Source organism: Pristiophorus japonicus, chromosome 5 (genome assembly GCF_044704955.1).
Source record: "Pristiophorus japonicus isolate sPriJap1 chromosome 5, sPriJap1.hap1, whole genome shotgun sequence".
Classification (NCBI taxonomy): Eukaryota; Metazoa; Chordata; class Chondrichthyes; family Pristiophoridae; genus Pristiophorus; species Pristiophorus japonicus.
The window spans coordinates 228,623,160-228,634,631 of NC_091981.1; the positions used below are offsets into that span (position 1 = coordinate 228,623,160).

The 11,472-nt window shown below is 47.0% G+C and overlaps 1 protein-coding gene across 2 annotated transcripts in view; it reads left to right on the forward strand.

Moving 5' to 3' along the window:
* The first annotated feature begins 8,157 nt into the window (after positions 1 to 8,157).
* Positions 8,158 to 11,472, forward strand: part of LOC139264621 (signal transducing adapter molecule 1-like) — a 90,336-nt gene continuing 87,021 nt past the window's right edge. The window contains exon 1 of one of the 2 annotated variants that reach the window (XM_070881366.1): positions 8,158 to 8,808. In XM_070881366.1, the coding sequence (XP_070737467.1) occupies positions 8,769 to 8,808 (40 nt within the window). In that variant the 5' untranslated portion in view covers positions 8,158 to 8,768. The remainder of the gene's footprint in view (positions 8,809 to 11,472) is intronic. The other variant, XM_070881365.1, reaches the window with a different exon arrangement.

Below are 11,472 nucleotides of genomic sequence, written 5' to 3' on the forward strand. Positions count from 1 at the left end.
TCCTTTTCAGAATGGCAGGCAGTGACTAATGGGGTGCCGCAGGGTTCAGTGCTGGGACCCCAACTATTTACAATATACATTCATGATTTAGATGAAGGAATTGAGTTTAATATCTCCAAGTTTGCAGATGACACTAAGCTGGGTGGCGGTGTGAGCTGTGAGGAGGATGCTAAGAGGCTTCAGGGTGACTTGGACAGGTTAGGTGAGTGGGCAAATGCATAGCAGATGCAGTATAATGTGGATAAATGTGAGGTTATCCACTTTGGGGGCAAAAACACGAAGGCAGAATATTATCTGAATGGCGGCAAATTAGGAAAAGGGTAGGTGCAATGAGACCTGGGTGTCATGGTGCATCAGTTATTGAAAGTTGGCATGCAGGTACAGCAGGCGGTGAAGAAGGCAAATGGTATGTTGGCCTTCGTAGCTAGGGGATTTGAGTATAAGAGCAGTTTAGTGGGAATAGGGTCAAGGGAGCAGGAAGTGGGTCTCATGGTCAAGATGAGCGTGGAGAGGTCAAGAGGGGAGATCAGAGAGAAACTGGAGAAAGATGCGAGTTCAGGGCTAAGGCAGCGGGGAACCTTCGAGGAAGTTTGGCCCCGTGGGCTGGGGGAAGGAAGAGAAGTGGCAGAGGCAGCTGATCAGATGGTCTCAATCTTTGAGACAAAGAAGTCCATGAACTCCTCACACTTGTTATTGGCAGTGAGTGTGGTGGAGACAGGGGAGATGGATTTAAGAAGACGGTTAGCAGTAGAGAATAGTAGTCGGGGGTTATCGTTGCATTCCAGAATTATCCTGGAATAGTGAGCAGTTTTGGCAGACAAGAGTAGGACCTGATAATACTTTATGTGATCCAGCCAGATCTGTCGATGAATGGCTAAACCGGTTGTCCGCCGTATCCGTTCAAGTCTGCGCCCCTTGGACTTGACGGAGTGAAGATGGGGGCCGTACCAGGGGGAACGGTCAGGGTGAGAGAGAGTAATGGTTTTAATAGGAACTAAGGCATCAAAGGTAGTGGTTGAGCTGATCGGTGGCTGCAGAAATGTCGTGGTGAATGGAGGGCTCAAGGCTGGACAGTTCGGATTTCATAAGTGCAGTTGTAAGAGAGTTTGGAGAGAGTGTTTCCCAGAGGCAGACACAGAAGGCAGTAGGGTTGGGTGGGGGAAGTGGGATGTGAGTGGAGAGCGATACAAGGAAGTGGTCAGAGATGGCCATATCTGCAATTGACATGTGGGAATAACGAGGCCACGAGAGATGTCAAGGTCAAGGAGGTGGCCGTGTATATCGGTTGGTGAGTTGATATGGAGGAAGAGATTAAGGGAGGATAGGAGGGTAGTGAACTCAGAGGAGAAAGAGCATGAAGAATCGAAAGTCACTCGGTGCAGAGGCTGAGGGAGGGGAGCAGTGAAGATATCTCGGTAATAAAACTTTTATGGTACTTGGGTGGGCGTTGGAGAATGAGAATTTTAAATGAGAGGTGAAAGGGGTGGAATAAGGTGAGATGTTCAAAGGAGAAGTGCCGGAGGAGTAGGGGGACGGACCAAGGTGTGATTTGGTGATGAGAACCACATCGCCACCATGGCGGTCTGGGTGGGGCAAGTGGTGGAAGATATAACCAGGCGGGGAGGCTTTATTGAAGGGTAAGGTGTCATCGCCCCTCAGCCAAGTTTTGGTCAGGGCCATGATGTCGATGCAATCATCCACAATAAGTTCATGGATGGCAAGGGCCTTGTTTGCAAGCAAATGGACATTTTGCAAGGAGATGCGGAGAGGATCGGTGATGGCTGATCCACTGCCAACATCCACAGGGTCAGCACTTGGAAAGTGATTTGGATGGGGAGATTGGTAAGTTTAGCCCCCGCGGGCAAGCTGGGCGACAGGATCGGTGAGAGAGTAGAATGGGACAGTTGGCGTTGATATTTGTGATGAGATAGTGATGAGTGCCACGGTGGGCCCTTCGGAGGATGCCAAGAGAGGCACAGAGGGAGGCTGTTGGCTTATTTAAGAGGGAGTGGAGCCTAGGACTGCGGCAGCAGAGTAGCAAGGTCGAAGATTAATGAAGGGTTGGGGTAGGAATTTGGGAGGACAGAGTACAGAGTATCCAAGAGAGGAGAGATGAAAGACGGCATGATGAGAGGAGATACCGGTCAGGGAGGAACAAAGAGAAAAGAAAAAGGGGGAGAAAGAGTGGAAATAGATGTGAATGGCTCGGGTCTGGAGCGGCAGCCAAAATGTGCATGCAAATGGACACAGGGAAAAATTCATATAGTTACATAGGCCTGGTTGCGTAGCAATTCTCGGGATGCATATTTCCTGGTAGTAACAGGGAATAGGTTGATGACCTTGAAAGGGCACAATCAACTTTTGATGTTAACAAAATCTATTCAGAATTTGCTGTAATTTGAAGAGTGAAATAATAAAAACATTCTTCTGGGAAACTGGAACACTCACGACAACAGTGTTAATTATTAACCCTTAAGTATTTGCACAAATAGAATTAAGAACCCATCTTTGATTATTTTTAGTTTTTCCGCATACATTTCTGGTTGAATTATCACAATAGGGCTCCTTTTAATTGCATGTAATAAACCTCTGCTTTATCCATTTCAGTATTTTTTTTAACCAAATGGATCAAATTGCAGGAAATAACCTGCAAGCTGCTCAATGAATTTATCCAGTGAATAGTTAACTTTACAGACTAGGGAGAAGCCAGGTGTGATCCCTGGTCTGTGCAAAGCATCTAATTTTAGCCATGGCAACAGTTGGAGTGCTACAATTTGCATCAACAATCCTGGGTTAGGGTGGCTAAACCCTTAATACTTCCTCTCTCACTATATTTATTTCATCCAGAATATCACACTCCTCCTCGATAGCAGTATCTGCATTACCCCTTTCCTTTGTGAAAACAGATGTAAAGTATTCGTTAAGAACCCGACCAACATCTTCTGCCTCCACATAAAGATTACCCTCATGGTCTCTAATAGGCCCTACCCTTTCTTTAGTTACCCTCTTACTCTTAATATATTTATAGAATATCTTAGGGTTTTTCTTAATTTTACTGGCCAAGAATTTCTTGTGCTCTCTCTTAGCATTCCTAATTTTAATTTTGCCTCTTAACTTTCTATATTCCTCAAAAGATTCTAAAGTTTTTAGTCATTGGTATCTGACATAAGCGTCCCGAGACATCCAGGGGGCTCCAGAATTATTTTTCCCAGTCTTTGTCTTTATGGGCACATGTTTGGCCTGATCCTTTCGGATCTCCTCCTTGAATGCCTCCCACTGTTCCTAATATGTCCTTACTATACAGTACAAATGCACACGAGGCCCATACTAGAGAGAAGGTCACTTTGTGACCAGCAATCTTTATTAGCCAGCACTGAAGTGGAGAAGATGGGTGGAGCTCCCCCTTTTAAAGCTGAAAGTCCAGGTTACGAGTGTCTCCCACAAGTTCACCACCTAGTGGTCAGTGTTCTCAAGGTGTACAACTTAGGTCAGTTTATACATGGATTACAATGACAGTTGAATACATGACATCACCTACCCACCAAAGTCTTATTGGAATCATAGGTTAAGTCTCTCTGGTGGTTTACGCTCCCTTGTAGAGCGCCTGAGTTGGGGCTCCGGTTGTTGGGCGCTGGCCTGAGTGTCTGCTGTTTGTGGTGCCTCAAGCCTGTCCGGATTGCCCACATTGACTGGACTCTCCTCCACTTGGTTCCGGTGTTCGGTCACCTGTGGTGGAGTGAACTCCACATCGTGTTCTTCCTCTGCTTCTTCTATGGAGTTGCTGAACCTCCTTTTTGTTTGCAGCAGATTTGTTCATTGGTAAGTTTAACTACCAGAATCCTATTCCCCTCTTTGGCAATCACAGTGCCTGCGAGCCATTTGGGCCCTGCAGCGTAGTTGAGGACAAAGACAGGGTCATTGACATCAATACATAGAAACATAGAAAATAGCTGCAGGAGTAGGCCATTCGGCCCTTCGAGCCTGCACCGCCATTCAATGAGTTCATGGCTGAACATGCAACCTCAGTACCCCATTCATAAGTGGCTAACGTGAGTGCCCACCTCTGTATGCGGGCCGACGCATTTGCACTTTTGGCCTTGTTGTTGGCCAAAAGGGCCCTTAGAGGTTTGTAATCTGTCTCCAGCTCAAATTTCCTGCCAAACAGGTACTGGTGCATTTTTTTTACTGCATATACACATGCAAGCGCTTACTTTTCTACCATCCTGTAGCCCCTTTCTGCCTGGGACAGACTTCTGGAGTCATAAGCTACTGGCTGTAACTGACCCTTGGCATTAACATGCTGCACCACACACCCTACCCCATAGGACGGCGCATCGCACGTTAAAACAAGTTTCTTACATGGGTCATAGAGCGTTAACAGATTGTTGGAGCATAACAAATTGCGTGCTCTATCAAAAGCCCTTAGCTGGCTGTCCCCCCGGACCCATTTGCGACCTTTGCATAGGAGCACGTGTAGCGGCTCTAACAGCGTGCTTAAATTTGGGAAGAAAGTTACCAAAATAGTTCAGGAGCCCCAGGAACGAACGAAGCTCCGTCGTGTTACGGGTCTGGGTGCTCTCTGGATCGCTTCTGTTTTGGACGCAGTAGGTCTGATCCCGTCTCCTGCTACCCTCATCCCCAGGAATTCTACCTCTGGAGCTAGGAAGACGCACTTCACTTTCAGTCGCAGACCTACCCGGTCCAGTCTGCGTAGCACCTCCTCCAGGTTGTGGAGGTATTCTTCAGTATCGCAACCCGTGACAAGGATTTCGTCTTGAAAAACCACCGTCCTTGGAATCGACTTGAGGAGACTTTCCATGTTTCATTGAAAGATCGCGGCGGCCGAGCGAATCCCGAACGGACATCTGTTATACTCAAACAACCCCTTGTGTGTCGTGATGGTGGTCAGCTTCTTCGACTCACTCGCCAGCTCCTGGGTCATGTAAGATGAGGTCAGGTCCAATTTTGAAAAATGATTGCCACCAGATAGCATTGCAAAGAGGTTCTCCGCTCTCGGTAGCGGGTAGTGGTCTTGGAGTGACACCCAATTGATGGTGGCCTTATAATCACCACATATCGTGACCGACCCATCCGCCTTGAGCACCAGCACAATCGGGCTCGCCCAGTCACTGAATTCGACTGGCGAGATGATGCCTTCCCTCAGCAGGCGATCCAATTCGCCTTCTATCTTTTCCCGCATCTTGTGGTGCACTCGCCTGGCGCTCGGGTTTATGTGAAGCACTACCTTGGTCCCCATGAAAGTGCCAATGCCGGGTTGAAATAGTGAGTCAAATTTGTCCAGGACCTGTGAGCATGATATTCACTCCACAGAAGGAATTGCATTGACATCACCCCATTTCCAGTTCATGACAACAAGCCAACTCCTCCCCAGCAGTGCGGGACCATCCCCCGGGACAATCCAGAGTGGCAACTTGTTCTCCGAATCTTTGTGGGTCACAACTCCCGTGGCGCTGCCTAGCACCGGAATGATCTCCTTTGTATATGTCCGTAGCTGTGCGTCAATCGCCAATAATTTTGGTCTCCTGGCTTTGGACGCCCACAACTTGTCAAACTGTTTGATACTCATCAGGGACTGGCTGGCCCCCGTGTCTAGCTCCATTGATACTAGGATGCCATTGAGGAGCACTTTCATCATTATCGGTGGCGTCCTGATGTATGAACTGTATATGTGCTCCACATGAACTCGCTGAACTTCAGCTTCCAGCGATTTCCCCCAGTGTCCATTTGGCCTCGTAGAGTTAAATCGGGCCCGTCCTCCTCGCACATCAACCTGGCTGCAGGCTTCCTGCACATACACGCCAAGTGACCGCTGACGTTACAGTTTCTGCAGGTATATTGCTGATACTTGCAAGCTCTGGCTCTGTGTTTGCCTCCACACCTCCAACATGAGCCATTGTTGGAAACAAAAGGTGCATTACCAGTCGATCATCTCGGACTGTCTCTGTAACTGTCCTTAACCGCACCATTGACAGGTGTTGATGGCCCCATTACTGGCCGCATTGTCCCTTGCGATGGCATGAATCGCCGTTCAGCTAGCCATTGTCTCTGTTGCATTCCCCCTTTGGGTTCGACTACATGCTCGGGCATGTCCGATTGCCCCTGTCTGCCTGCAGAACTGTGTGCTGTGCTAACAATGTTGACTCCCTGTCCATTTGCTGCATTTAAACCAAGATTTTTGTCAAACATCATTCTGGTCTCTTCCTCCCCTGAGATAAATGTCTGGGCCATCAAAGCCACCGTTTCCAGGGTCACGTCTTTGGTCTCAATCAGTTTCCTGAAAACCCCAGCATGCCCGATGCCCCCAATAAAAAAGTCTTGCAACATCTCTGCTCTGCATACATCTGGGAACTTACATAGGCTCGCCAGTCGCCGGAGGTCTGCCACGAAGTCTGAAAGCTTTGACCTTCTCGCCGTCGGTGAGTGTAAAACCAGTGTCTCGCCATGTGCATGCTGCTCGCCGGTTTAAAGTGTTCCCCGATCAACTTACTGAGCTCTTCAAAAGTCTTGTCCGCCGGCTTCTCTGGCGCTAGAAGGTCCTTCATCAGGGAGTACATCCTGGATCCACAAACCGTCAGGAGATGAGCCCTGCGTTTGTCGGCCGAATCCTGTCCCAGCCATTCCTTAGTGACGAAACTTTGCTGAAGTCTCTCAATAAAATCGTCCCAATCACCACCAACACAGTACCTCTCGTCTGTGCTGCTAGTGGCCATGCTCGCGTGGTTTAAATCCCAGTTTCTCGTCACCAATAATATGTCCTTACTTTACAGTACAAATGCACACGAGGCCCATACTAGAGAGAAGGTCACTCTGTGACCAGCAACCTTTATTAGCCAGCACTGAAGTGGAGAAGATGGGTGGAGCTTCCCCTTTTATACCTGAGAGTCCAGGTTAGAAGTGTCTGCCACAAGTTCACCGACTAGTGGTCAGTGTTCTCATGGTGTACAACTTAGGTCAGTTTATACATGGATTACAATGACAGTTGAATACATGACAGTTCCTACACTGATTTACCCACAAGTGGCTGTTTCCAGTCCACTATGGCCAAATCACTACTTTACTTAGCAAAATTAGCTTCTCCCCACTTCGGAACTTTTATTTCAGGCCTATTCTTGTCCTTATCCATAACAAACTTGAATCTGACTGAATTATGGTCACTGGCACCCAAGTGCTCCCTCACTAATACCCCTTCAACCTGCCCAGCTTCATTCCCAAAATTAAATCTAAGACCGCCCCCTCTCATGTTGGGCTTGCTACATACTGACTAAAAAAGTTCTCTTGAATGCATTTCAAGAATTCTGCACTCTCCATAACCTTCACACGAAATTTGCCCCAGTCAATATTTGGATAGTTAAAATCCCCAATTATTATTGCCCTATAGTTTTTAGACATCACAGCAATTTGCCTACATATTTGCTCCTCGATCTCCCGCCCACTATTTGGGGGTCTATAATACACGCCCAGCAGTGCGATCGCCCCTTTTTTTATTTTTGAATTCGATCCATATGGCCTCATTTGATGATCCCTCTGACATATCATCCCTCTTCACTGCTGCAATAGTTTCTTTAATCAGTACTGCACATCCCCCCCTGCCTTTTTACCCCCTCTCTATCTTGTCTAAAAATCCTGTAACCAGGAATATTGATCTGCCAAACCTGCCCCTCTTTCAGCCATGTTTCTGTAATGGCTATAATGTCATACTCCCAAGATCTGGTTGGAATGTTGAAAATACAAATTTCACTTAATTTTTTTAAAATTAGTAAATATCTATCAATACGTATGACAGTGTGTAAAATAAAGCAGGTTGCACAAATTTTTTAAGTAAAAAAAAATAAGATTTTCAATGGAAATAAACGTCGAGAGATGTAAAGCGGGCTGTCGATTCGATATCATCCGTTTTACACTGTCCCGCAATCAAAATTACCGCTAATATTGTCTGCCTCATGCCGGAGGAAGCGTGACTGCTTGTTTTTACACGTCGGAGCTGGTCTTGGGTTGTCAGCTTTTGGTGGGGGGGGGGACTGTGTCAGCTATTTTGAAGCCGTTGCTCATGTTTTGATAGTTCGCCGTGTTGACGTGTATTTAAAAGATAGCTGTTTGTTCTAGAATGGGGTTGCAATTCGAGCACTCTTTTGGCATCACATGTCAATCTCAGCCGGTTGGCCGTTGTGTGGGGGGCACAGGCAGGTGGAACACTTTGACCGCCGCTTCAGCTGCTGCGATGCGTCGCGCCATTACGTTGACCGATCGCCGGGACATGGAAAAAGAAAAGCGGAGGGCGATGACAATAAAGTGAAATGCAGTCGAGCATTTTTGCGTGCATGTCTGTTTAACGAGATTAAATTAATGCGATGTTTCCCCGCTGTTTAGTTGAATAGTTTATAGTTTATCACGAGCGCCCCTTCCCCCGTCCCGCACTCTCCTCAGGCAATGCACAAGGCGCCCTGATTTCCCAACATGCTGTGTTTCCATGTCAGACACACTGGATCTCGGCAGCCCGACACACCGAGGACGGGAGGTGTGGAGTCAATGCTGACGGGCGAGAGGACGCGGCCCGGCGCTGGCAGGCTGCAGTGAAGCTGCCCGCCCGCCCGCTCATTCCCTCCCGACGGACACGGGGCGAGTCCCGGCAGCCAAGTGAGGAGTACAGAAAGAAGCACACCCCGGGCTGAAGGGCCACTGACACGGGGCGAGTCCGGCTGCAACAAGGCACACGTACGCACCCGCAAAAAAAAATACACGTTTCGGAGATGCCTCTCTTTGCCGCCAATCCGTTCGATCAAGATGTTGGTGAGTTTGGTGTGGGGGAAATGTGATCCACCGAATGATGGCCTATGGGCTAGATGTGTACGAATGGCTGCTTTGAAGTCGACGATAGAGGTGTGCGATGTCCTCCAGGCTTTTGATGAAGGGCTCGGGCAGCGTTAATACTGGTAGATTTGGGCCTTTTGTTTGCAAAAGGTCAGAGTTAGGGATCATATTGTTGCAGTCCACATGGATATTTGTCAAACGCTTTTTCCTCATAAAATTACTCAGCGTCAGCAGTCATAAATCATTTGTGAGGGCAAAGGACACTCATCTGAGATGAAATGTTTTGATATCAAATCCAGTGATTCAAATAGAATATGGAACTTTTTGCTTTAATACATTATCGATTTAAAACCTCGGTTAAATTAAAGCCGACTGCCCTGTTACCGTAAATGCCCGATTGAAATATTTGTCTTAAAATCACAGCATATCTCAGGTTCCTTGTTGTAGGAGGGTGTAAACAATGCAGAGGCGAATGTTTTGTTCAGATAAATCCTTAGTTGGTTCATTGTGAAATGAACATGGAACATTTGCAAATGATACTTTAATATTGATTGGGGTATGTTAAATAATACTTTAAATGAATTCGTAAGGAGTTTATGAAAAACGACAGCTTGCCCGGCGCCCACCACCTTAGTTTTGCCAATAATTAACAAGACAAATTTGTTAATTATTATTTCCCGTGCCCTCAGTTTTTGGGAACGATGTCCCTCTCTCCCGATTGTACACTTCAAACAAATGGCTTCGATTGGCTAATTGAAACCACCAATGGTGCTTATTAACCGTTGCCTCATCCACCTTGAACTCGGCTGAAATATATTTCTACACTGCGTGTGAATAAAAAAAATCACTTGCCATTGATGTACGTTTTATTTTTAACTGACAGTTGTCGTAAAAGCATATCCAATATATTTAGTGTTACAGAATTCTTCCTGGGCAGTCCCTCGGTGTTGAGGATGACTTGCTTCCACACTAATATAAGTTCTCAGGTGACTGATGAATACAATGCTGGACCTACAGTCTCTGAATCTCTGTCACAGATGGGGCAGACGGTGGTTGGAGGGACTGGGGGGTGGGATGCTTGGGTTGTAGTGTGCTCCTTCCGCTGTTTGCGCTTGACTTCCTCGTGCTCCCAGGGAAGAGACTCGAGATGTTTGGCGCCTTCCTCGTTGAGCGGTCTTGGGCTAGAGATTCCCAAGTGTCGGTGGGGATGTTGCACTTTTTCAAGGAGGCTTTGAGTGTATCCTTGAAGCGTTACATCAACCCACCTGGGGCTCGCTTGCCTTGTCGGAGCTCTGAGTAGAGCGCTTGTTCTGGGACTCTAGTATTGGACATGCGGACGATTTCACCTGTCCATCGGAGCTGATCGAGCGTGGTCAATGCTTCGATGCTGGGGATGTTGGCCTGAGCGAGAAAACTGACAGTGCGCCTATCCTGCCAGTGGATTTGCAGGATCGTGCAGAGGCAGCGTTGATGGTACTTCTCCAGTGCTTTGAGGTGCCTGCTGTATATCTCTGAAGCATATAGGAGGACGGGTATCGCTACTGTTCTGTAGATCATGATCTTGGTGCTGAATTTGAGATTCTGGTCTTCAAACACTCTCCTTCCTCAGGTGACTGAAGGCTGCACTGGGACACTGAAGGCGGTGTTGGTCTTTGTCATCGACGTCTGCCCTTGTTGACAGTAGGCTCCCGAGGTATGGAAAATGGTCCACGTTGTCCAATGCCTCGTTATGGATCTTGAAAATGGGGGGCAGTGCTGTGTGGCGGGGACAGTTTGGTTGATAAACTTTATCTTACGGATGTTTAGTGTAAGGCCCATACTCTCGTACACTTCGGTGTTGACGATGGTTTGGCGTTCGACCTCCTGAGTGTGCGCAAACGCAAGTAGTGTCTGCATACTGTAATTCAATGACAGAGGATGGGACGACCTTGGATTTGGACTGGAGGTGACAGTGGTTGAACAGTTTCCCGTTTGTTCTGTAGATTAGCTCCACTCCAGCGGGGAGCTTATTGAGAGTGAGATGGAGCATTGCAACAAGGAAGATCGAGAAGGGCATTGGTGAGATGACACAGCTGCTTAACCCTGGTCCGCACGTGTATTGCTGCATTCATTACAAAGTTCTACATCATACTTATAAATAGGTAATGGCAAGACAGAGATAAACCTCAGTGAAACAATTGTGCCAAATCATGTAGCAGATTGAATTACATGATTGAGGCAGATAGTTTGTAAGTTGGTAATCTTGCATAAATAAGGACACTTGCACTTTCCCTAAATTTGTGACTAATGAAGAACAACTATTTTCCAGCTTAATCTTTTTATTTCAAGGCAGACGGGGAGAAAACGCATGAAACAGGTATTAACGTGCAGTAAAATAGTTCCAGTTTACAGGAGCAGAAACATGCTGGAAATACTCGGGTTAGTTGACATCTGTGGAGAGAACATATAAATTAATGATTCAAGAATAACCCTTCATCAGAACTGGAAAAACTACAGATGAACAGAACAAAGGGAAGGGGAACAAACGCCTGTGTCAGACTGGACTCTTTACTGCCCTTTTTCTTCATCAATACTGTGCAACATACATTTTCCCTGATCATAAACTCTTTTTCTTTCTTTGGCTCTTATTGTAGTATGTCAGAG